The sequence below is a fragment of the Mastacembelus armatus genome, chromosome 9 (genome assembly GCF_900324485.2).
Source record: "Mastacembelus armatus chromosome 9, fMasArm1.2, whole genome shotgun sequence".
NCBI classification, from domain to species: Eukaryota; Metazoa; Chordata; class Actinopteri; order Synbranchiformes; family Mastacembelidae; genus Mastacembelus; species Mastacembelus armatus.
The window spans coordinates 21,282,837-21,309,404 of record NC_046641.1 but is presented as its reverse complement, the minus strand read 5'-3'; the positions used below and the strand labels follow the sequence as shown (position 1 = coordinate 21,309,404).

The window sequence follows — 26,568 nt, the reverse complement described above, 5'->3', positions numbered from 1 at the left end:
TGATGAGAAAAAGCTCTGCTCACTGCCAAAAACCAGAGAAAAGCCTGTCAACCAGCTAATCCTTTCCCCAGATGATGATTAACTGCACAAGGACCCAGCATAATTTCAGATAAAACAGGGCCTGGTGCAACGTGGGTAAAGAGCTCTAGGAAGGGAAAAATAGGCTAGATAGTAAAGTATCTTTTTGTTGTACTTCATCATTTGCACGACATTGTGATCTCCTTAAAGGCAACCACAGTGGCTTTCAGCACCAGGCTGTTAGATTCTGAAACCTTTTGCAGTATTTTACACTCCTTGATTAGCTTTTATGAACAAACTAAATGATGCTTTGTAGACGATATGTTAGTATTTTTTCCATGTACACAAAACGAAAAAGGGGAAAAGGGAATATATTTCAGGACTATAACACTGCCTGCAAAATTTAACTGGAGGTGGAAGTGATTCAATTAACCATCTGGGCTTGCCTGTGTGGAACTCTATTACACCAAATGAGCCAAGGCTGCTTTGTCTCTCTCAGCTTTGTCTTGCAGGGGTCTATTGTTCCATCACTCTCTGCCCCACAATTACCATCCCCTAAATTATGAGATCACTCTGAGATCTACTATCTTAGGGCAAAGCTTCGTCTTGACTAATTATCTCTTGCTGTCTCTCTCCCCCTGTTTTGTCTCACATTTCTACAATGGGGTAACATATTAGTTGTACTACATCCTGCATTAGCTCATAGCTAAATCACAGACTTGCAATTTAAAGGGTGGACTGGAAACTGTGTGACTCTCTTTGACTGTGTAACAATGCAGATAGATACCATAGTGATAATTTAAACCCTGACTGCTCTGAGTGTCCAACTTGTTTCCTGCCAGACATTCACATGTTGTAACTCTACATCTAATTATGTCAGCATTTTCTCTACACTAGTTTCCTCTTTTTGAGACTATAATTTGACTTTTGTTTGTGGAAGTATGAATCACCCATGCTTGTGTGCATGCATTGTATGAGTTGAATGTCAGTTTTTTGTCCATTTAGATTAGCCTAATTTACTATGTTCTCATTTTATGAATACGAACTATGAAACTAAATACCTACATAACAGGCACTTAGCGGGGATGAGGCACATCATGATCTAGTGGGATTTTTCCTTTGCTACTGACAGGGCTGTTTTGAGGTGAACAAGTTGTGATGCCATCCTTAAAAATCATCAAAATTGGATCAGTTGGATCGAGTTCTAACTGTAAAACCCAAAGGGGTTTGGAGGGGAATGGGGGCATTCACTGAGAGTGTGTGTGTTTATGTGTGTGTTTGTTAGCAGACACAGATGCAGGAGTTCATTTCTTATCCTGCTACAATGAAAACAAAGTTGTTTTTGACCCAAAAACAATGCTGGTTTGACAATTGGGGACCGAGGTTGGAAGTCATTTAGGTTTCAAACTGGGAAAGTACAGGAAAGGACAAAGACAAGTCTGTTTGTATATGTGCCAAAACACATAACTGTCTTTTATGTGTCAAAACACTTGGCTATATGGAATTAAATGTATCTTGGTAGTGACTGGTAGAGGTAAAAACGGTGAAGTTTTATTACTGTATCAATGAAGTGTTTGCCTGCTTATTTTTAGACATACATTTCCTGCTTAGCTGTTTCAAGTCATCTTTCCCTTGTACTAGGTGTGTAAATACTGACTCTCAGGATAAACTAAACAATTTGATAATATCTGTCCCAAGTTGTGTTGAAATTTCCTTGAAATAAATGGTAATGTCCTGCTTAACAACTGCATTCAAGGGAAATTCATGCTAGTGGGCTCTGGCACTTGGTGTCATTGTGCTAAGTTTGCAGCTCACATGTGATGTGGTTGCTCATCCCCCTTATTGCTTATTTACTGTGAACAAGACCATTCAGCACACCAACGCTGATTGTGCATGACTCATGAGCTGGATGCATTTCTGACTGCTTTCTCTGTGAGCTCACTGCAGCTAACACCTGTGCACATGTGACAGACACCCTTAAAATCCACAGCATTCAGTGTGTTTGGGGTCAGGAAAACAATAGTTTTCTTTGTATGATACCAATGGTCTTATGGACTGACTCACAATAGTGAGGCTGCAGATACAAATCACACCACATGTCCAAAAACATTTATAGAGGACATTTGCTTTGGCAACAGCACATAACACCTTGTTGCAGTCCTGTAACAAAGGCCTGCGAATTATATTGTTTTTGGATGTAAGAAAACCACAATTGGAGGAAACTGGGAGAAGCAATAATTAATCTTTTCAAAATCTGTCTGTCCTGTTAAATTATAGTGATAGAAAAAAACTGCCAGAAATTCATTTAACCAAAAAGAAATAAGGGACAATTTGGATGTTAATAAATATAGTTGGGGAAGAAATGGGCAGACACAACGTCAGAAAGACTGCATTGTTCATACACTGTATGACTTTGCTATGTCTGATCGATGAAAGTAATTCCTTAGAAACATTTTACAGTGGTTTATTAAAAATACGGTATAAATAAATATGACATTTCTGTTACACGATAGTTTACATCATTCAGATGAAACCGGGATACACGTGGGAGACGCGTCTCTTCAGTACAAAATGATTCTATAACATAAACATTAACCATCACCCCCCCCCCATAGCTTGCCAGGACAGCACTGTTCATTTCCAGCAGATATATCATTACAGTGTCAACGAAGGCCTACAGTAGATCATGTCAAAAAACTGGGGACACAGGTTTGACAGACTTATCCGTGTTAAATATTATAAACAGCAGCACTCACTTCAGTCAATGAAAATTTCAGTTTCTTGACATTTTCTTGGAAATATCTGTCATTATGTTTAAACATGACCTGTGTTTGCACAAAGTCACTGCTCAAATAAGTGAGACTGACAACTTGTCCTGCTGACAGGTTTTTTTAACAGCTCACTTCAGAAACTCTCTCCCATCCCCAGCTAGGTCTCTCTAACAGTAGATGGCTGTACCATTTATTTAACTGCAACCTATTAATAGGTTAGAGAATAAAAGTAATATGAATCTTAATCACTGGTGAAAGTGTGTAGAATATATAGATTCTTTGCGATCCATGCCTCGATTTTCCAACATGCTTGGTGAAATATAAAAATACTGTGCATAGTAAATGAAAAACATGACAAAACACTTCTAACATTTTACCCAGATTATAAAGGAATAATCTTAATAGTGGTATAAATCCATCTCAGTGTCTGATTTCAACATACAGCCATGCTGGGAAGCATTTGTTGCAGAACTGTCAAATTTATAGAAATATTCAGTCATGTGAAGTTAAACAAATAGCATAATTATTGACAATACGTGCAACCCTCATTAAAGGTAACATCAAGTAAATAAAATACCTGAGTATACAAAATGTTGCTATACTATTATATATTATACCTAACAACACTACAAAATCTGCACAATCAATTGAAATGCTTAAACAATGCATCTTTGTTTCAGTGTCAGTCAATTCACAGTTTCAAGCCGTTATTAGCATCAGCTCCTGCTCTGATGATTGTGACCCATAATAGGAGAGAGGGTTCAACGTGCATAAGGAGTGAGTAAATATAACTATACATTAGGCACCAAACATGGGTTACTTTTTTTAACAATGACACTTTGTAAATGCTCAAGTTAACCAATGCAATATACAGCTGTGGTTGGTATTAAACATCCAGCAGACACTGACCAACACTATACTCCCATTGGAGCTGTGTTTCTGGCTGTAGGGTGAATGCAAGTTCAATATTCAGTGGCCTTTCTGCTTGGATTTAACCTACACCACATGTTACTGTAAGTTATTGGTCTTAACTTTGCTAAATGCTTTAGCCTTTTTCACTAGCCAGTTACTACCATTGTTAAAAACATGATAGAAATTTGCTATTTTATTCTATACATTTTCCACAATGCTACATTATCTCCATCACTATACAGCCTCTTTGTGGTCTGCTGCTATTTTTCATCTCTTCGCTGAACATTAAAGCCACATGATTCATGTATGTTACTGTACGCCAGTTTCCATTGCACTTTGTTGCATTCAGTTTTTCTTGATACAGGAACTTTTTCACTTCAGCCAAATGTAAACACTGTTTTTGGGGGATATTTTTAAATTCCCTACATTTCCACTTAGTGTTTTAATGCACATAAAAACTGATGGATGAAATATCCATCTTAGGACTGAAACCCTACTATGTCATCTGATTTAGTGTTAATATAACTATATTAATTCATGCAGTTTTAGGCTAATAACCTGTAACAGGTAACAATTCACTGCAGCCTTATTTGGAGAAGTGACACAACCACATGTATTCTGTTAACCTGCAACAGTATTCTCAAACACATATACACTACAAGGTCGCTTATGGAATATCACACCCAGTACTGATTCTTCTGCAGAGTGGGAGTGGCATTTCTAACAATTTGGGACGACGCCGAAAGTGAACCATTACTCCACGAACTAATGAGCATGTCTGAATCCACTGTGTTATAACCCGAGGCCTGATTTGACACCAATAACCGATCAAGAACAGGACTACCTGGACTGGTGGGGTTTAATGGAGTGACAGTCACTGTGGGAACTGTTGTGCTCTGTTGGGTGTGGTTCTGATAGGACTGACTGCTTGGAAGACCAGAGGACGGTGGCTCATTTGGTTCAGCAGTGCTCTGCTTCCTTTGTCTGTGGTGTCGAAGAAAGACAACCAGGACTACGAAGATGATTACAAGCAGCAGCAGGGCTAGCAATGGTAAAATAACCAGGAGTGGACTGGAGGTTTTTTGAGGATAGGACTCTACACGAACTGGTGTGTTTCTAAAGGGGAATTCTTCTGTTCCATATGTTGGTTTTCCAAGAGTTGTACTAAAAATGCTAGTTCTGTTGGTATTTCCCCAGCGGTTGCGTCCCTTGAACTTTTGCTGGTTTTTGCTTGGTTGTTGGGTGGAGAAAAAGGCTGTAGACAGGACTGGTGATGCAGTTACATTTCTGGAAGTAAGGATTGGTGTCTGAGGAACAGATGATGTTGCGGGGATAGGACTCTTTATAGTTGGGAAAAGCGCTGGATTATATGGCACAACTGTAAAATGTAACTCTCCTTTAGCAGGTTGGATGTTATCAGCTTTGACTACAAACACCAGTGAGTCATTTAGCTCTTGAACTCCAGTCATGTTGGCGTTCAGCTCCAAGGCTACCTTCTCCTGAATTACCTCTTGAAAGGTGAAGGAATCCACTGGTACAGCTTTACTGGATGTTTGAGATTTTGTCCAAACCACCTTCCCATACTCAGGATGCGAGATTATTTCAAATACAGGGTCACTATTACTTATGTCAGCCAGTTCAGAGGCATTGAGAAAGCTAGTGTTGAGTTTGACAGCAATTCCATTGGGTATATTAAAACCTCCGCCAACTCGGATCAAAGGTGTGACGGTGATGTTAAGCACCTGGCCAGTAAGCCTGGCCTCTGAAGTGAAGGCAGTGAACTCAAAGCTGTCTTCTGCAGAGGAACGTGACATCATATGGTAGGACAATCTTCCAGTGTGCAGATCGTCCTGTTCAAAATGTGTAACCTCTTGGTTGTCCTTAAGAAGTTTGCCAAAGTTTGGAGGTCGTGTAATCTGGTAGTGAATAGTGATGTTCTTCCCATTAGTCCCAGCAGCAAGATTGTTCTGGGTCAGTGACACCGATGTCTGCCCTTGCTTAAGCATCAGTCCAGTGTAATTGACCAGATAAATTGTAATTTCTGTCACTTCTAGGTTAAAGAGTTTATATATTGGTTTATGATGACCATCTGTGACACTGAAGTAGAAAACCCCTGAAACAGAGCTTCCATCATGGATGAAATAAATGCTTCCATTATTGATTTGGGCTTGGGTGAAGGCCATTATTGACTCATTCAAACTTCCTTCAAGAGCTAGGTAACCATTGTTTGGCTTGCTAATCACAGTGAATTTAATATCGTCAGGTGGATTGTCTAAGTCCTCAACTTTGAGATTTTCAGGTGTGAGGGCTACTGTATCTCCTTGCACCACCCTCAAACTTGGAGCTTTGGTTTTTAGCAAAGGTGGCTGATCATTTACAGGTATGACTGTAATGTTAAAATGCTCCTCAATAACATCACTGCCATCATGAGGGCGTTGTGCTGTTTTGCCCTTAGGATTTAGCCATGCACTGAACACGAAACAATCATTAGTTGTCTCTGAGTTATCATGCTTGTAGGTGATCCCATATTTGTTGACAATGAACTGGGAGAAGTTGGGTTTCTCCATGGTAAGATTCCTCTCACCCACCACAATAACACCATGCCGAGGTAGAGTTGTCACCTGGAACCAGACCTCATGGGAGCTCCGCTGAGATGTTGGCAATTTGGACATCAGGTTAGTGGCATCAAGCTTGGATTTGTCAATGACAACACTCTCTCCTTCCGTTACCTCAGCACCTAGCACCAAGCAAGTAAAAGTTAAGTCACAGTTGGCAACATTTTTACATTTAATATTAAAACATAAACAAGACTACTGTCAGTAGTTTTTAGCTACGTTGTAGTATTATTCTAATGATGATAATGATGGTCTGTCAATGAATCCTAATTTTTCAGTTACATTAGGATAGACTACCTTAAAATTAGGCACACACACTCATACACCCTTTACAATCATTTTCAACCACTCTGGCAATCTCTTGATATATTGTCCAGTGTCATCACCGGGTCAAAATGTATCCAATAATATGATTTATGACTAAATATGACTGAAAAAACAACTAAAAACAGTCACATTAACCACAGTCAGAACTTTGTTTAGTGCTAATTAGATAACATCAGCATGCAAACAAGTTAAAACTAAGGTTGTAAACCTTATACCTAGTGTAAGCAGGTTTGCATTATGACATTAACATTTAGCTCATAGCATTATATTGTGTAAGAACAGTCTTATGGCTGCAGAATTTTGTTCATACCTGTATTAGCAAGCAGAACTGTGTTGTGTTCAGGTCCAGTATTCTCATAGGAGATGTCTATTTTGAAGGTCTGGCTGTCCAAAGAAGCAGGCGGTGATGCCACAGAAAAGGTCATGGAGTCTGCAGCTTTCCAGCCCACTGACTCAGTGGGTGTTTGGATATATATGACCTCTTTCTTGTTCACCTGTGGTACAGAAACACCACAGCTCCGCAGGCAGGCAAGCAGTATAATTTCACATCAAAGATTTTACAAAAATATTCAGCTTAGCAATCAAGTTTAATCAACAGCAAAAACAGCTGAACAGGTTTATTAATTCTTCACCATTCTGAAATGTATGAATACAGCACCCATAAGGCTTCAGCATTAATTTAAATCTACTTTGTGCCACAGTAAAAATAGTACACAAAGCTTTGCAGCTTTAACTGTCACATCATAATCCATCACAAATAAGTGATTACATAAAAGCCTTACATGTTCCTATCAGCCCAAAAGTGCAAAGTCAATTTCCTGAATTAGGATGCACAACATCTATTATTCATACGGTGGAAATGGGGTAAATTTCCGCATGAATGGAGGAACACTAATGTTTAACCTTACTCTGATCTACAAGCCTTGCATTGTATTTTAAAGCATAACTCTATAAATTGAAGAGCAGTGTGTATATAACCTCCAGTACTTCACTCACCATATCCTGTGTAAAAGTGGAGATGTCAGCTGTTGAATTATCAGGCTGCCTTGCCACCAAACGACCCAGTTTAGGATGTCGAATTACACTAAATGTAATAATGCGGTTGGAGGTGTTGCTCATGTCATTTGTCACTGCCTGCAAATCCTCATTTGTGATTGGTGTAGAAGCACCTGTAGCGACCATGTGAAATGAATTGAGAAAATAATTAATGAAATGACTTGACTACACTGTTAACACTCGTGTGGCTGCACCAAATTTAGTAGGTTTTCCCCCTGGAAACTTTTCACAAGTGTTTTTCCCCCACAGGAATAGACCAATGAGAGTCCTTTGATGTGTCAAATTAAAGTTGCACTGCAACCACTATAGACTTTTTAAAGGACTGTCCAACTGAAATGCAGGATGTTACATAAAATCCAAATAAAAATTAAAAATGGATCGGCTCCTAACAAAGCTCAGAAATCTTCCACTTGGGGAGAATGTAACAAGAATCATCTGCTGTGCATGATGACAGAGCTTCATTACTTTCTAACGTCGTGTCTACAGAGAGGGCGTTGTCTATCACACATGCATCATCTTAAAGGTAGAGGGAAACGCACCTTTCACTACTGGATGTTAATGTTTTGGGCCCTATGAGATAATAATATGTATATAACATGATCATGGGAAAGGGGTTTGGGAGAACACAGCAACACAGAATTGATATAATCCACATTAAAATATCATTAATATCTTCTATAGTACATAAAAGGATTGTGGGAACGACGGCCTGGTTCACCTCTCTTTCACTCCACACAACGATTTCTGTCACTTTTCTGTATTTATAACTGACAATTGAGACACTATGAATGTCTTACAAGAGAGACAGCCTGAAAATATACAGCATTATGCCCCTATTCAAACAACTGTCACATCTCCCCACTTCCATGATGGCCATAATTTCTCTACACCGTCACGTACAGCCATTTGGAACAACTGCACGCACATAAGGAAGTTTTCCTCTTTTATGGCTTTTAAACCTGGCATCTTAAACACCAGCAATAGAAACATTGAGTATTAACCATTCTATGGACAATAGACATTTCTTAGAACAGAGCAGATAAATAAATATAATATTTAGCTGATATAAATGTGTTTTTGTTCTGACATAGTTTTGTATCATCATGGCCACTGAATTTTAACTAAATGAGCTCCCATCAAGATTCCCTTTAGGAATTCTTCTCTGGTATTTGCAGACAACACCACAGTGACTAACTGCTTTCAGGTAAACACTGGTTTTCTTAATGAGGCATGTGCAACCATTTTTAGTGAGCAGTCTGTGCAATTTTACAGAAAGCCCCCGACATTTGAGGATTTTGCAAGGAAGAGGGAAAACATTAATCTTCCCTACACACCATGAAAGTTAAAGCTCCCATCCCAACCCCCTCTCTCTGCCCTCCTTAGCACAAAACACAAATATGCCTGCCTCAGACAGACAGTGGCACAGCTTTTCAGCACCCACTCACCCTGTGGCAGGGAAGCTCAGCAGAGCGTGCCAGTTGGCAGTTTGCTGCCCTCTCAATATCCTTTCCTGCTAACTAAAAGACCAGACCACTGAAAATCTCAAAAAGGCCTTAGATGTGTTTATAGACACAGACAACACCCAGTCGGCCTATTTTTAGATCCTGAGTGTTAAAAGTAGCATACTGCATAAAAATATAACCTGTTCACTGAACATGCAAGAAGGTTCAACTCTACAAAATATAATGAAAAAAAAAATGGCAAGGTGCCTCAGACAGAATTGCAAATAAAATTTTCAGTCGAGCCCTTATAAATTTAACAAAAAAGAGGAAATCAATACTTTGTATTTGGTTTATAACAGCACAGTACAACTCAGAGTGTGAATGGGTCATAGAGATGGATAAAAGATGTTGCTTCAGTTCTTTGTCAAAAGTAGGTGTGAAATTTCAGCATGACACAAAAGCCTAAACAAAAGAAGTTGTATTCAAATCTTCTTGTGTAAAATGGGTAAAGAAAATGATTATTAAAAAGCTAATGTTAAGCACAGACAGTGGTTTGAAATTAGATTTGAGTTGTATCAGTAAAAATATAGATTTTTTAAATTATTGAATAACTGACTATTGTCAGCACATTCAATGAAAATAGGAAAACAATGATAATATTGTCTGTGTAACCAAAACCTGATATATTTCAGTCTTCTGTTCTGTAGAGCTCCATTGTTGTCTAGACATAAGTAAAAACATGTCTTTCTTCATGATGATAAAAACAGAAACTGTAATTTATTCCACACACGCATTATTAGTGTAAATACTTCCTAGTGTTTCATCCCCAAACAGGCCTCAACAAAATCAATGCTTGTTTAATTTTTAAAACTACAGAGATCATGTGTTCTATGAAATGTATTAATGTTTCTAAAATTTATATTGTGTGACCTACTAAAGTTTTGCATCGTAGAGTTTAGAGTCCTTGACAGAGAAGATAACGCTAAAATTGTTGAGAGAACTACAGTTAGTTTGGGTTTTTACAGTTACGTCAAATAATGAAAATCTTAAACTAGTTTCTGAGAGAGCAGGAGTTACCTGGAACCACCTTGAGTGGACGGTTTTCCTCTAAACTGAGAACTAAGGCTCTGGCAGTGATGCTGAAGATCTGCCTAGGGGTGAAGTTCACACCATCGTTCACTTGGAAGTTGAATCCTCCAGACATGGCTCCTGGAATTGACATGCAACAAGAAAAAAAAAAATTTTAAAATAAAAAGGGAAAGTTAAGATTCTGTGTGGCACACCAAATAAAGAACTGCATCTTCATTTTGCGAGTAGGTGCTTTCACTTTGTTCTTGGAAGAAGCAAATTTACAAATGTGGTACATTTGGTTTCTGCAAAATATATATAAAAAAAGTACCTAGTCAGCAGTCCTGATGCTAACGTCATAAAAAACAGCAATGCAAGATAAAAATCCTTATTCTGTCTTAATAAGGGAACACTCAGTCAGACGCAGATGTGCATATAAGAGTGAGTCTAAGTACGTTGCTTGCACATTATAATTTCCTTTTTTTTTTTAAAATAAAAATGTCTCTCCAGTTTTGTACTATGTGTACTATGTTCAGTAGCTACCAGGAAAAAAAAACCTTCACCTTTGTGCACAAACAGCAGCTGTCCTTGATCTACTTGTGCTTGGGTGAAATTGAGCACTGCCTTCATGGGGGAGCTCTTCAAGGCCAGGTGTCCATTGCTCGGTGGCGTCACCATGAAATAGAGCTCCTCTGGTGGTGTGTCCTGGTCCTGCGCCCTCAGATCATCTGGCCTTATCTCTGTCACTGATGACACCCAAACCTGGACATAAGAGAGACAGCAGGTGCCATTTGTAATTTACATTAATATACAGACCTCCAGGAAGATAGCAACAGTGGTGCAATGGCTAAGAGCCAAATGTGATTTTGACATACCATCATATTTATGTATACAATTGTACAAAAGAATCAGTATTTTAAAGCTTATTTCCATTTGTGGAAACTGTAAACTGTATCTGTGATAAGTCTGGATTACGTTTGATGTACGTTTTTCATGAATGAAATGCACTTGAGCAGATATGTAACACCTACCCTCTGCACAGATACAAGAAAAAGAAGCGAGACACATAAAAGACCACATGAAACAGCTGATGTATCCTTGTCATTCATTACTACAAACAAAAGACCCAGGATGTTGTGGGTGTGAGTCCAGCTTCAAGGCTAAAGCACATAAAGAGCTGTGTAGGTTGGACTTTCTGCAGAGTGATGGTGTTTAGTCCTGTGTCCATGTAAAATCAAAGGCACTGAGTTAACACGGAGTAACAGAGGAACTCATTGATACACACAACGCAAAACTACTGAAGCACGCAGACACTTGACAACAAAGGATGGGCTTCAATACTCCAGTCCAGAGTAACTGTTGCATAACAGACCACTGTCCCTCACACGCATTTTAATTCCATGGTAATTACTTAAAAGCTGCAACACAAAAGATGACAATGTATGGCTTCTAAAGTCTGGTTACTTGAACGGGTCCTTTTGACAGCAGATGTTTTGGTTTGTCACAATAGGCAATAGTCTGTTTTTTATCTAAGCACAGGCCAGGACAGTGAGTCTGCAAGCACAAAACCATGACACTGAAATTGAAGCTTCTAAATGGAATTCAGTCATTGATGATAATATTATTTACACATGTAGTTTTCTGTGACATGTCAAAATGTTTTCTGTTTCTCACTGTAACATTTACAAAGCACTGTGATGGACTGGTGACCTGTCCAGGGTGTACCCCTGCCTTCCACCCGAGAGAGAGCTGGGATAGGCTCCAGCAGATCCCCGTGACCCTGAGCCAGGAAAAGCGGGTATAGAGAATGGATGGATGGACATTTACAAAGCAATCCTATATACTATTGTCCATTTCTTGATTCACAAATGACAAAAAGAGATTTATTTCTATTTTATGTTATAGCTGTTGCTATGAAAACCAGAACTTTTCTTATTTTCCAAAGGTCACCAATAAGACTTGATAGTCACACTTGATTCACTTCATCAGGGGAGTTATTAGTCAGTGACTTTAATCTGATCCAGAGAGCACCCCTGTAATATTTACAGCTGCAATTACCACTGATGTTTTGGCAAACTGGTTCTCCATTGATTATAATACAGTAATTTTGGAAAAGGTTAAAATGCTGCTACACGTCATTAGTTTGTTTCACAGTAGTGGTTGGGTAAAAATGTCAGGCAGTTGAAAACATTGGAAAACACGCTGTAAACCCTCAAACTGTATAGCTGAATGGTGAAAGTGTTAAATAAGTGCTATTTACACTTTAGCGTCGAAGGTCAATATTCAGTCTTGTTTTAACTCGTTGTGTTGTTCCATCTTCTGGCCATTGTCTTAAACAGGGGTCACCAACCCCGGAACTCGAGGGACACAGTCCTGCTTGTTTTCCAACTATTTCCTGATTACTTGGATCAGGTGTGTTCAGCCAATCAGAAGCTGGACAGGCAGATACTTGGAAAACCGGCAGGACAGTGGGCCTTGAGGACCGGGGTTGGTGACCCCTGGTCTTAAGCGTTTGTCACTAGAACAGACACCTTTCAAATTACACATAGTAATTTAGATAGACTTGCTAATGATAGACTTGGACAAGTAATAGACTTGGTCACAAAATCCACCATATCCCCATATTTTTTATCTACGATACAAATTACAGACAGTGCTTTTCATACAAAATGAATGGCTTTTCTCTTTGAACAGTTTTAATTGGCCATACCGGAGTGCAATTGAGCCACAAGACGTATCATTTTAAATAATCTTGCAAGTATTTATACAGACAAATTCTCACAGCTGCTCTCCGAACGTTAAGCTGAGAGAGGTGATAGGTCACAGACTGCAGAAGTGAACTTGCTAAGGGGAAGTGGGTGCAGCAACAAAACAAAAAAAAGCTGTAACAGTTACAGAAACGTTGCAGAAACTTACTATATATCACACCTATCATAAACATAAGATATCCTGCATTAGTATGTGAGGATGGGTTTTACTTTAAAAAACTAGTAAACAGTAGGTGGAAGTGGAGTCAAAATGGCCTTAAAATTCAGCTAAAAACAAATTAAATATCTGTTATTACTGGCACTGAGCTGGTCTCTTACTTGCTGGTAAGTGTTATTTGCTAGAACAGACTCATGGGGTAGGTTTTCAATTAGTACCTGTAAATCCCCAACCTACTCACCACATGGGACAACACACACATCACACTGGTCCCACAACAGCTCATATAGTCTCCCCATATGAGAACACTTGCAACACATGTGAGTGTGTGTTTCTCTAGGGGGAAATGACAAGACCTCCAATAATCCCTGACTTAACAGGAAGTCACAGCAGGATCAGTCTGACAGCAACAGTGTGACTCACTGAATTCAAAGAAAACGCACATGAGATCAATTTGCACAACAGACCCCTCAGAGTAAAGATCAATCCCTTAGACATTAGTAGGTGTTCATCAGGCTGCAGCTTTAGTGATGGGGATGACGGTTAACTTCAAACAGAACAAAGTGCACTGCACTTACATTTCTGATCCATTTTTATTGAACTCCTGCCAGCTCTGACTACTTTACTACTGTGATATTTTTTCCAGACAAACTTTAATAACTTTGTGGTTTTTATTTTTAGTCTCATCTGCAGATTTATCTCATGTGACTTGGCCTTAAGCCTCCTGTCTGTCAAAAGGACATGTAAGATGAAAACGTACAACACAACATGTGAGACTGCTCACAAATCTGTGAATTTCCCTTTGAGGATTAATAAATCTTATTTTGTTTTGTCTTATCTTATCTGGGTTTTGTTCCCATATTAAATACCTACATAACTTCAAAAACAGAAACAGATCCAATGTACAGTATGTAGCATTCAGCACTACCACAACTACAACTGGATAACAGGTTGCTGGTTTCACGTGTAAAAATATTGTCTGATTCTGTTGTTGTAGCATTGTGTTAATACTTAGCAATCACTGAAAGATGCTTCTGTCTAGTTTTGTTTCATTTTTGACAAAAATGAATAGTTTATTATTTGTATCAATCCTGGCATGACATTTAGTGCAGGGTTCCCTGAGTTTAATCAGCATTTGTCAAGCTTATATAACATGTGCCACAATACATAAATAAAAATCTGACTGATGACTCCTTTTAAAAGCCAAAGCCATTTCGAATCTTTCCAATAAATTCTACAAGGGAACACATAACAGTGATTAAAAAGAAACCTGTAAATCTCTCAAAATCTTCCACAGCTTAAGTTTGAGATCCAGCATAATGTGTAATGACAGAGAGCCACCTTGTGGACACCAAGGATCTAGTTCCAGTTTAACATCCTGACCTTGCACCGGGTGTCTAGCAAAACACGATACAGTATAATGATCACATTTAAAAGAATTCATCAATATGTCCCAACCAGTTTGTCAGAGACTACTATGAAAAATCAAAACATCATTATTTAACTGGCATTCAGCTTTTCTTTAGGATAACATATTGTAGAATTCACTGAGCTCTGACTCTGTAAGATCCCAGAGGAATTTGAGGCATTTGGGGCAAAGCTGCACAGACAATAGAGACCTGCTGTAAACGTCTGATGATTTCCAGCAGGACAATTTCCAACTCTGGCCACTAAAGTAACAGAGTAAAACTCAGCACTGCTTAGAACAAGGAGACTCATGACTATCATTGTTTAATTTATGAGTAATACATTTAAATGTATGTAGCTGGAAGTGACTTTCACAGAAATATAGTAAAGGTAGTATGTATTTCCTTTTTCCAGGCACGCCATGATGCCAGTCAGTGACTGAACTGAATTCAAGCAAAAATGATTTTGGCAAAAATACCTTATGTCAGCATAAGGCCTGGGAGATTTTTTTTTTTTTTCGATTTGATTTACACTCTGTTGTCCTCATAAAAGCCTCAGAATCCATTTCCAGACACACCAGTTACAACTGACACATTAAAAACTAATGATAAATTTGAATTTGAAGAACATTTGTTGGAAAATATATCATCTAAGTACCCTAACAGATCTTCTTTCAAGTCCCAGGCACCTCCAAAATGTATGTCAATGTCTATTCTGTGTTGCCAGCCGCCCCTCCAGACCCTCCACATAGCAAACATAGCTTCCTTCATCCAGCCAGCCAGCCATGGCAACTTGCAACACTGCTCACATGAAAACTGTCAGTAAGCTATGGTGCCAGACCTGCTAGTAAAAAACCCAGAGTTTAAATATAGAGCAGCAGAGCAGACTCACCCGGAGGACCCTGTTGGCTGTAATAACAGGAGGCTCATCGTTGACAGCTGAAACCTGGACGTACACTGTCTGGGCTGCACTCTGCTTCCTCAGGCCTGTGTCATTGGCCACTACAGTGAAGTTGTCAGCTAAGGTTTCGCTGCTGTCATGGACGTAGTAAATGAATTCATGTTCAACCTGGTTAAAGATTATCAATATTATTAGGGAGAATAGCACTAATATTTTGTGACATTTCAGTCACTATTATCTTGATGACATGAAATACACAAAGGGACAATATGTCATTGCCTCTATATGTGTAGTAATTAATTAAAGACGCAACCACAATATTAAAAAAATATCAAGATTGAAAGAGTTGAGCTGGGGTAGGGTGAGGGGGACACGGGGTCAGGCCAGGCCAGTACTCTAAACAGCAGTAATTTAATTAGGGATGAATTTTGAGTTACAGACAATATAAACATGCTTCTGTGGCAGTGGCATTACTTTCAGGCCTAAAAATAATAATCATTCAAATAAATCAAATCAATTCAAATTAATTGATCAGTCTAAGAAAATTATTCTAAACATTTCTATATGGAAAAGAGCTGATTTTAGGTGACAAACATTGCAAAATTGGCTCCAATGTAACAAAACCTCCAATCTTTTAAATCAATCTATGAATGCAATAAGAAAAAACAATAACTTACCTGTCTCCTGGTGAAAGAGGTAATGGGCACACCTGGATGTCTGGAGTGCTCAATGTGTCCATGCTGTGGGGGCTCAGTCAAACTGTACATAAAGTTCATTCCAGAAAAGTGTCTGTTGGTGACTTTCAGCACATCCTGGGTCAATGCCTTAGAAGCACCCTCATTCAGTGTGAAATTTGAGACTTGAAGTGGGATGAGGCGTGGGATGATTTCAACATACATCTTAATATCACTGACGTCAGTGACGCTGTTAGTGGCATCAAGGATGAAGGTGTCGTTGACAACGTCGGGCTCCACCTGCACATACTGAATGTTCCCTCTGTTAATGTCCTCCTGGGTAAATGTCTTGACAGGGGACTGCTTGGTTCCGACGTAGCGTGCCTCTGCTTCGACAAAACGACGGAGAAATCCCTGAGAGGGGGTTATCTTGACTGTGAATACAATCTCAGATGGCAGGTTGTCCTCGTGAATGACCTGCAACAATCAAGAAACGTATTCAGTGGTTAGATTTGAAATGTTCAACATCTTGGTAAAGGTTAGATTTCATTTTACTCAAGGCAACATGCAATCATTATAAAATGTAAAAGCAAAGGCTGGTCTGCATTTGATTTTCACCCTTGCACCAGCTTTGAAAACCTGTACAAGAAAGTTATTAACCTTTTATGATGATACTGTTCTTATTCAATGTGGATTATCTGCCATCATTGTTTCATCCTATAAAACTATTTAAAAAAGCTAAATATATGCACTTGTTATATGTCATCATTATAATAATTAAAATTCCCATTACCATATTTTCTGTTTAAAGAAGATGATTAGTGCTCAGTGGTTAAAAATAAAGAAAAACATAGAAAACTAAATATCGTTTCTTAGATTTTTTAGAATGAAGAAGGTGAAATTATACTGATCAGTAGCAATAAATACAGCCAAAAATGTAACTGCATGTACACTGTTGACTGTGACTTGAAAAATACTTTTTGAAAAACTCACCTCTAGTTTAGTCTCATCAATCTTTATTGGTTTTCCCGCTTCCACTAATAGGGTATTGTGATGCTGAACGATGGGTGGCCTCTGGTGGCTTTCTAGGTAAACCTTCACATTGATCCTCACCGCAAGTTGAAGACCTTTAGCTTTCACTGTTAAGTTGAAATAGTCTGCCAGATGATTTTTGTCATTGTGCTGATAAGAGATCAGCCCTTTCTTTAAGTCAGACTGTGTGAACGACTCTACATTTGTTGCACTGCGATAAAGTCCTCCATAGCTGGGAGCCTCATCCAACTTGAAAATGACCTCTTGGTCATCTCTGATGTCTAAATTTGACATCACACTGAAATTACTGGTAGAAAAAGAAACAGACTGGCCTTTCTGAACCAGTAAGCCAGTGTTGTTGCCTACCTTTAAGAAAGGATCGTGTGCACTGACATCTAAAAGACTTGAAACAAAATGTTTTCCATCGGAGACAAAGAGCACAAACCTGCCAGTGCTCACACCCTTGTGAATAAACAAAACTCGTTTTTCTTCCAAATCCTTCTGTCGAAACTGGAACAGCCGATGAGTGGTGTCATTTACGAGCACTAGATCTCCCATTGGAATTCCACGTCGAGTGTAAATCAACTGACTATCATCATAATCAGAATCAGCATCGTGATAACACAAATCCTCTGATGTGAGTAAGCGCTGTCCATTTCTTACTATGTAGAAAACCTTATCTATGACACGTACTGGCTTTTGGTCATTGACTAGCTGGATAGATATGTTGAACATTCCTTCTTTAGATCCAATTTCATCCTCTGCAATGGAATATTTGAACCCTTGGCTGGTGGAGGCTATGAAAGCGAACTCATCTTGAGTTGTTTCACTGTCGTCATGAATGTACATGATCCGTTCCTCTAATATATCCTGATTACTAAAGGTTAAGATGTTGTTGTAGCTATCATTAGAATTTGACTGACTAATGCGGGCTAGCTTTCCATGTTTGGGGCTACTTATGACCGTGTAGTACATGTCCTTTGTACTCAATGTCTCTGCAAACAGATCGTCTTTTGTAATAAGTGTACTTTCTCCCTCCTGAAGTGAGAGTCCATTATTTCTCATGAAAACACTGTTGGCATCAGCTTTTATGGAAAACTGGAAATCATAGTTTTGTGACTGAGAATGCTTGGAAAACAACTGAAATTTGAACCTGTCACTTGTATCTTCATAAGGCCTGTCGACTAGCTCATAATGCACTTTTAGATCTGTTATATCTCTTTGGGTAAAGGTTGAGTTCTTTCTCAAGACTGTAGTGTCAAGTATGAGTTTCCCTTTCTTTGGTGTTGTGAGAACTCTAAAATAAAGGTCCTCCTCCAGGAGGGCCACACCTTCAGCTGTAGCAAAAAGATGTTCCGAGTCCACGGTTTCTTTTCTAACTTTATCCAAGTCTATCATAATATTCCTCACCAGGTGATACTTCACCCACTTCACAGTGACTGGAAAGAGTACTTCAGTAGTTGCCCTTGCAGCCACATTAACTTTGCACTTAAAGTAATCAGTGACATTGGATGTCTGGATGTCTTGAAAAGTGCTAACATACCTCAACCGTTCTTTTTCTAAAAGTCTTTGGGAAAATGAGTCAGTTGGCCTCCATTCACCGCTTGAGTGAAGTCTCTGGAGATCTCCATACTGAGGTGGTTCAATAATATCGTACCGGATGTCTACAGTTTGTTTCACAGCATTGGTTTCTACAGCGAGTTGCTTTGAACCAATTATAGCTGTGTCACCTTGAATGATCTCAAGACCAGTATTGTTGGCAATCTTATATTCCAGTGTTACAGCCATGACCCTTAGAACCACAGTGTTGCTGACCTTTTCTCCATCACTCACTCTTAGAACTATTCTTGAGGTTCGAACCCCTCTGTGAACATAGTACACCTTCAGTTCCTCCAAGTCTAAATATGAGAATGAGGTAACCGCTTTTCCAGGGTTGTTTTCAATTTCCAAATATCCTGCATCAGCATTCAGGTTTCCAAGTACAGAGAAGAGAAGGTCCGTGTAGTCGCTGTCAATATCTGTGGCTTTCAGAACATCCGTGGTGAGGCGCTTCTTTGAGTTCTCCAACAAAACAAAGAGATTTCCTTCAGGGAGGCTCAATTCAGGAGCATCGTTGGTGGGTGTCACAGTAATATTGAAGCGGTACAATTTGTTGCCTTTCAGATAATCAGGAACTTCCTTTCTACTGCTGGAATAAATTGAAAACATGAAGAAGTCCTCTGGTTCCTCTGACCCTCCATGGATGTACATCACTCGTTCGTGCCAAAGGTCCAACATGCTGAAGGTGTTCTCCTCTTGGTCCTGATCAACATCAAGCCTTATCTGACCTTGCACTGGTTGCTCCTGAACTCTGAACATGATCTGAGACTGCCGAATGCCCAGCTTTTTGAAGTCCAATAGTACCTTGATGTGTTTGGCCTCGAGAGATGCTCGACCACCCTCCTGCACTACAAGGTTTTTAAATTGCACAAAATCCAAACCATATTTTCTATCCAGGCCCCTTGCGAATGTGGACATGTGGAAAGATGGTGTTGTTGTCACTAAGTGGAAAAACAATCCTGGAGCACCTGTTGGACTTACAGAGGTTGATACATCTGGTTCTTTCTCTAGTTCACACCCAACTGAGATATCCTTGGTGACAAAAGCATTTGAGAGGCCCATCTTCACTGTGTTGATTTCAATGTTCTTCAAACATCCTTTGAAGGATCCTCCTCTGGCACGCTTTCCAGACACAGAGACAAGCCCTGACTTTCTGACTTCTGCTCTGGTGCTGTCATCAATACCACCAACAAATAGAAAACCTTTAAGTTGAAGCGCCTTTGCACGGGAGTTAATGCTGCTTTTTACCACCTCGCCATCGACTGCTAGCTCAAGGCTTTTGGAACTAAAATGGAGCTTGATAGAATGCCATTTCCTGTCATTGATAAATGTGAGGGAACGAAGCTCAGTTTTGGTTCCACCTATTCCAACAATGGCCACTGGTAAACCTTCCTGAATCTCCATAGCCACAAAGCTCCCCTCTCTGGCTGAGTTGTACAGTAGAATTCCCTCTTTAGCTGAGGTGTGCACAACACAGTCAAATACCGCTTCCTGCTGGGTGTTCCAGGTTGGGAGTGAAATGTAAGCCCTGGAGCTGAAGAAGCTGATAGGGTCCTCCTCATTGGCAAAGAACTGTGGACTACAGCCCAAAGAGACCTCATAGACCTTCTTGAATCCAGTATATGGCCTTAATGATGACAGCAAGTCAAGCTCATTAAAGACCACATCCTCCATGCAGCCTCTGAAACCAATCACGTCTTTGTAGAGATAAAATCTGTCCAGGCCCCCAGAGCCTCCAACATAGAGACCATCTATGTGGAGATTGTGATGGGGACCTGACAGCTTTACAGTGGAATGGGAGTTCTTGTCTACAGTCAGAGTGATATTGCGCTGCACATGATGGACTTCAACAGAGTGCCAGGCAAGGTCGTTGAGCTGGGTGCCTTGCTGTGATTGTAACATTTGCTCCCCTGATCCAATGTCCACTTTCAGCTGGGAAAAGAAACAAAACTAAATTATGAAATGTGCTATAATGTAATTCAGACTAAACAGACATGGATGATGGATCTAAGCAGCAATCCACCCGTACAACCACTATCTATGCTGCTTATCCTTTCAAAGGTTGTGGGGGCAATTTGAAGTCACCACTTAACCTAACCTGCATGTCTTTGGTCTGTGGGAACATACTGGTGCACTCAAAGAAAACCCATGCAGGAAGAAAATGCAAACTCAGCTTTGGTCCTAAAATAGCAATTCAGGGTAAACTAAGGTTATCAAATTAGAACAGATATCATGGACATTTTTTGGGATGCCACACGATTGCTGTAATTGTCAGCCATGCTAGTGGAACGGCAGTGTTGATCTGCTGGCATGCCTCTGGTTCTGGCTGAATACAAACACTGGATAGATGGCCATAAACTTTTTGCATTCATGGTCACCACAGGATAAAGACTACTGACAGGGAGGATCCTCTGACTTTTCATTCAGCTCCAGCATGAATTATTTTAAATGTGTTAGCACAGTCCTTGTAAACACATTAAACACATTAACACTAAGTACAGCTGCACAAAGCTACATTTAAACATGCATGTATGATCACAAAGACATTCTTAAACTACTTATATTGTAAAAGATCAAATAATTGTTTATATATTCTTTGACATTATGACTTACACACATATAATGATTGGCCACTGTGACACCTGAAGAGGGAAACCCAGGATTTAGACTGCTTATATTCCATGATGTCATTTGTTGTTACAACAGTGTGCATTGTCTGTCATTTAAAGCAGGAAGGAAGAGCAGTATTATCCTTTTGCCTTCAGCCATCACCAGAGCATCATGTCACCATCTCAAACTAATGCTGCATTATCATGACATACTTGTCAAGGCTTGCTGCTGAGCCCCTGCTATCCATGCACAGGCTTCCAGGGAGCAACGCTCAAGTCTGACTCACACTGAATGAGACCCCAAGCCTGAGGAAAACTTGTGTGAATGAACAAAAAAATAATTTGGTAAACTGTGCCAGTTTAAGAAACGGGATCAGCGTTTTACTCCTTTTGCTCAGTGAAGTACAACAATCCAACACAGTAGTCAGTATGACTCATTCCCAGCAGCACAAGTCTAACACGAGTAGAAGCTTAGTCACAGGATTTGTCATGTTTGATGCACAAAAGCTATAACACATATCTCAGGACTGTGTTACTTTTGAATGTGTCTGCATATTAGGCTATCTAGGCACCCTCCAATACAACTCTCCATTCTGTATTCTGATTTAGGTTGGCAGAGCTGCTTACAGGAAGCTTTAGAAGCTTGAAGGGACAAATGTATTTCACCCTCAAGTCCTCCCAGCAAGGATTGTGTTGAGGGCTAAAAATAGTGCATACTGCTTGCAACACAAAGTTATCCTAAATTTCTAAAGTCCTATTGTAAATTTATTATCATTGGGTTTTGGACTGTTAGTCAAACAAATTGACTAACTCAAGGGGTAGTGGTGATATTTCTCTCCTCCTACTAGTTGGACAAAACAATCAATTTGAAGAGTCCTTGGGCACTGAGAAACTGTGAATTTTTTTTTCATAATTTGTTAACATGTTATAGACCAATTCAATAATCAAATTGTTAATTACAGCCCAATATTAGATATTTCATGGAGTGATTCTAGTGCTAACAGATATATGCCTATAAGCAGTATACTGATTAGTTAGGAAGCAGGTTATCTTGCTCTGTGATCAGGTAACAATTTTCCAGCTAACATAAATATTCACTCAATCAGTCACTCATTCAAATACACTAAAACCACAGACCTGGCTGCTTTCATAATCTTTTAGTTTTTGCTGTGATCAGAAGTGACTGATATTGACTTAGCACTCAGCTCACACCATGCAGACTTGTCTGTTTGTGTTACTGTGTTGAGAGACTGACACTGTCAAGTGAGACATAGCTTACGGTGATCAGTGTGTGATCGAGCACATCCATCTGCGTATACTATATGCCTGAGCATATATGAGCATGTATGGGCTCATGTATGCTCGAATAAATATGTGTTGGGGCCATGGATGTACCCACCTGCAGGCAACCATCATGGAGCTGTAATAGGAAGAAGTCGGTCTGGCCAGCAGCAAGAAACAGCAGTCCATTGCTGCTAGAGGTGCGGAAGCGAAGGCGGAGCGTGTTATGGTCGGACGACTCTGCTGCTTTGAGCTGTACAAAGCCATCGCCATAAAAAGAAGCTAGAAAGAGATATTAGAGAGAGACAGCTTTTCAAAAAAATAAAATATATATATACATATATAGAACAAAAGGGTGAACGTACATGCTTGAATGTGGTGTGTGCATCACACTCAAACTATTCTGAAAATAAAGGAGAACCAGAACAGAAAATAGTGGCATTGACTTCAGAGCAGTCAAATCAAGCATTATGGTCTTAATATAGCCAACATGTGACATTTAGAAATAAAAGCCAGGCTAATTATCATCTGGTTGTTCTTTACAAGTAGAGTTGAGCCTTTGTAATTGGGAAACACACACACAAACACATACCCAGGGAGCTTTATAGCTTCAACTGCACAAGTTATACCTCACCTGATTTTTCCAACAGTCATTGGACCTACTCAGTGTAGCCTTCCTTGTAGGCCAGTTGTGTTTGTATTTTATGTGCTAAAACATAACTATTTTACATGTAAGCATGACAGAGTTCCATTATGGCACATTAAAGTGATACCTGTAGAGTAAAAACTATGTTTAGGATGAAACTCGAGCTCAGGCAATGCAACAAAATTGCAGTTTTATGTTTGCTGCCTGCTCATTTGAGGCTTTAGGAGAAAGCTGTTAATGGACTGTCCAAAACTGCAGAAATTACATATCTGAATATTAAAGTATTTCATTTTAACGACACAACAGCAAAATACAAAATAAGGCAGTGGATGTGGAGGTGGCTCGGAGGGAGTCAAACATGTTCCGACCTGCCCTGCCCTGACAGGAACTTTCAACCTGAACATGAAAGGCTCTGACATCCCCACATTGTCTGTAGCCCCATGTTCAGAAACTATGGTGGATGGACCCAGCTGTTTCTTCTACCTCACCTCCCTGCCATTTCACATCACCCTGTAATCTGGGTTAACATGCTCTGAAGCTCCAGGCACCACCAGTTCAGCTTTTTAACTAGCTTGCATATTCAAAGCTTAACAAACATCTTTGTCTCTGTGTAGAAACATGCCCATTACACATTTGGTTAATTTGTAGTTATAACCTAGGGGCAAGAGCAGCATACGACTAATGGGCCAGAGTGATACATTGGGGAATCCAGATAAAGGTAAAGTGTGTTAATGCATTGGGTTTACTCCTAAAAGGTTTAATGCACTAATAGGTAGTTTGCTGGACCAAATTCAACCAGTATGGATTGTGCAGTAAAAATTAAGACAATTAAACAGGCAAAGTGTGCTAACTAGCCCTTCAATTAATAATTAACATTATTTGTAACTGTCCAGGATGTACCCCTGCCTTCCACCCAAAAGAGAGCTGGGATAGGCTCCAGCAGATCCCTGGGACCCTGGTTAAGGAATAAGCAGGTATAGAAAATGGATGGATGGATGGATGGATGGATGGATATGTAACTGCACTACACAAAAACTAATGTTTAATTATAAAATTCAAAAAACAGTGTATATCAAATGGCAGAAGAAAGAAAATAAATATTACAACCTTCAAAATTATAGATAGTTGTGATTTGTCCAATGTAAAAAAGATTAATTATTACGTCCAGCTAAAAGTAAACAAACTCCATTACTTATCCTTAGTCTGATCCTAAGTCACACTGAATACATGTATTGTCCTTTCTCAGTTATACATCATATCTATTCATCTGACTGTATCTGTAGGAAGGCAATGACATTTTTCTCTTAAATTCACAAGGATGGACATGCACGCTCAATTGTATTTCAGCAACGTCACAATGACGTTCCAGTCATATGACTGAGCATCATGTTTTGTTACAAATTAAGGTTTTCTGACCGATGTGCTTCTGTGCCTGTATATAAATCTAAGACAATAATGTGTTGGGAAAGAATTCATGTTGTTTCAGCTGCAGAAACATTAAAATTTGGGGGGTATGCTAATTAAAGAGCACACAAAAATACCCATGCATGACTGACCGCCTTCCTTCAGATGCAGAAACAGAAGGTGTCTGTAGATTGTTCTGTAATCTACATGTCTGCAGGGCTTTCATGACAGGGACATTTTCCTTTGTGAGATTTCACAATCCATGTCTTCAACTACAAAGTCAGTCTCCTTTTAGTGAACACCAGCTCACAGTTAATGTGAGGGGCAAGACCAGTGCTTGTCACGGCCTGTATGCTCAGTTTATACAACAAATCAGAGATGCAACTTGACTGAAATGCCTCTTTGGATTTTTGTTGACTGTCATGTCACTCTGTTGCTGGTGCACTGTCAAATACTCAGACGTGGATATTTTAGCAAAGGGTTGTTTCATAATGCAAAGGGAATACAGAGCACACACACAGAAATCCAATGAGGTAAAGCAGCAGTATATACTGCAGTCATTTTGAATGAAGGACATGGGGAGTGTGTGTCACAGTGAAATAATTCCTGGTTATCCCCAGGGGCACAGCCTGCATGAGTGCTGAATTTAGATGACTGGCAAATCAACCAGACAGACTAATGAATGCCCTCAACGATGTAAATAATGTTCATCTGTAGCTGTAACTCATTAAAAACATATTTTCCCCCTTAGGTTCTTCAACGGAGAAGCAAATGTCCATTTCCTTGAATTCATTTGAGTGTGATATTGCCACAGTCAGATAGTTCTTCCAGTGCAGTGGGCATCACAGTCCCCTTTCTGCTGCTGCCTCCGATAAGGTGAGAGCACTGTGGATGCCTACACATTGTGAGTGTGCATGCCCAGATTTTCAAAAGGCCAAAGTAAATATTTCATATGAGAAAAATACTGAGGTTATTATAGAGAGATCCTGCATTTTAAAGGCTAGAACGAGTTTCTGTGAAATGAATCGTGACACTGCAGCCAAAACAACCACCGTCCTGTCCATTCACATTTTATTAAGCCCTGCTAGGTGTTAGACTGAGGTTAACGTTAGGAGACCTGTGGGCTGCTACAACAACACAACAGCACGCACTGAAGACATTTAAACAATCATCTGTAAAGTGATACCAAACCTGCTTTTAGACGCACATTATTAATGTTAGAGAAACAGCACTGAAGCTTAGACACGAAGGAAATCACAGTGAGCAAAACAAAAAAACCCAACATGTTTATGTTGTTAATGTGGATTGTTGTGAACCAAATGTAGTTTATAACCTGGAAATCTCTAGTAGCCCCCAGGGTGAAACTAGTCCCCCACTACAAAACAAACAAGAAAACTCTTCACAGTGTTAACTAAACATTAGAAATGAGTCTCTATCTCTTTTGCTTTGATTGAGAAACAGACCAAAAGTTACATTGTTACCTCCCGACGCCAGCTCGAGCAGGAGCGAGCACCAGAGCAGACCGCTAAGCCACAACTTCTGCTCGGTGTTTTTCACAGCAGGGTCCATCTTCCTTCCCCCGGTGGAAAGAGTCATGTTGTTGCACCGCACAGTTACATATTTCCACACACGTTTCACTTCTTCACGCTTCGGTAAGATCGAACACCGCAGGAGACTTCGGCCAATCCCGTAAATGGAGAGAAACAGCGTGTGTGCCGCAGACCCTGAGCTGGACTGGAGCACGACTGTAGATCCGTCTAACTCCGCCTCGTGAGTGTGTGTGTGTGTGTGTGTGTGTGTGTGTGTGTGCGGTGATACCACCGTTGTGGGGACGTTTCAGTCAGTCCTCACAATTTTAAAACGCTGTGAGACTTTATTAAGG

At 39.7% G+C, this 26,568-nt stretch overlaps 1 protein-coding gene across 1 annotated transcript; it reads right to left on the bottom strand.

The window, feature by feature from the left end:
- Window positions 1–2,466: 2,466 nt before the first annotated feature.
- cspg4ba (chondroitin sulfate proteoglycan 4ba) lies at window positions 2,467–26,415 on the bottom strand. The gene is made up of 10 exons (XM_026322216.1): window positions 26,168–26,415; window positions 22,755–22,918; window positions 17,109–20,678; window positions 16,119–16,592; window positions 15,433–15,609; window positions 10,773–10,971; window positions 10,219–10,350; window positions 7,640–7,812; window positions 6,954–7,137; window positions 2,467–6,438 (listed from the first exon to the last, which is right to left on the bottom strand). Exons 1-10 carry the CDS (start codon window positions 26,280–26,282, stop codon window positions 4,379–4,381), a joined length of 7,248 nt encoding a protein of 2,415 aa, XP_026178001.1. The 5' UTR covers window positions 26,283–26,415; the 3' UTR covers window positions 2,467–4,378.
- Between the last annotated feature and the right edge of the window lie 153 nt (window positions 26,416–26,568).

Bases quoted from the DNA above. Each gene is read 5' to 3' on its own strand.
- cspg4ba (XM_026322216.1), bottom strand. From the start codon at position 26,282: ATGACTCTTTCCACCGGGGGAAGGAAGATGGACCCTGCTGTGAAAAAC. The intron at 20,679-22,754 runs GTGGGTACATCC...TTCTTTTCCCAG, and splicing joins TCCATGATGGTTGCCTGCAG to CTGAAAGTGGACATTGGATC. The intron at 15,610-16,118 runs GTAAGTTATTGT...ATCTTTAACCAG, and splicing joins CCTCTTTCACCAGGAGACAG to GTTGAACATGAATTCATTTA.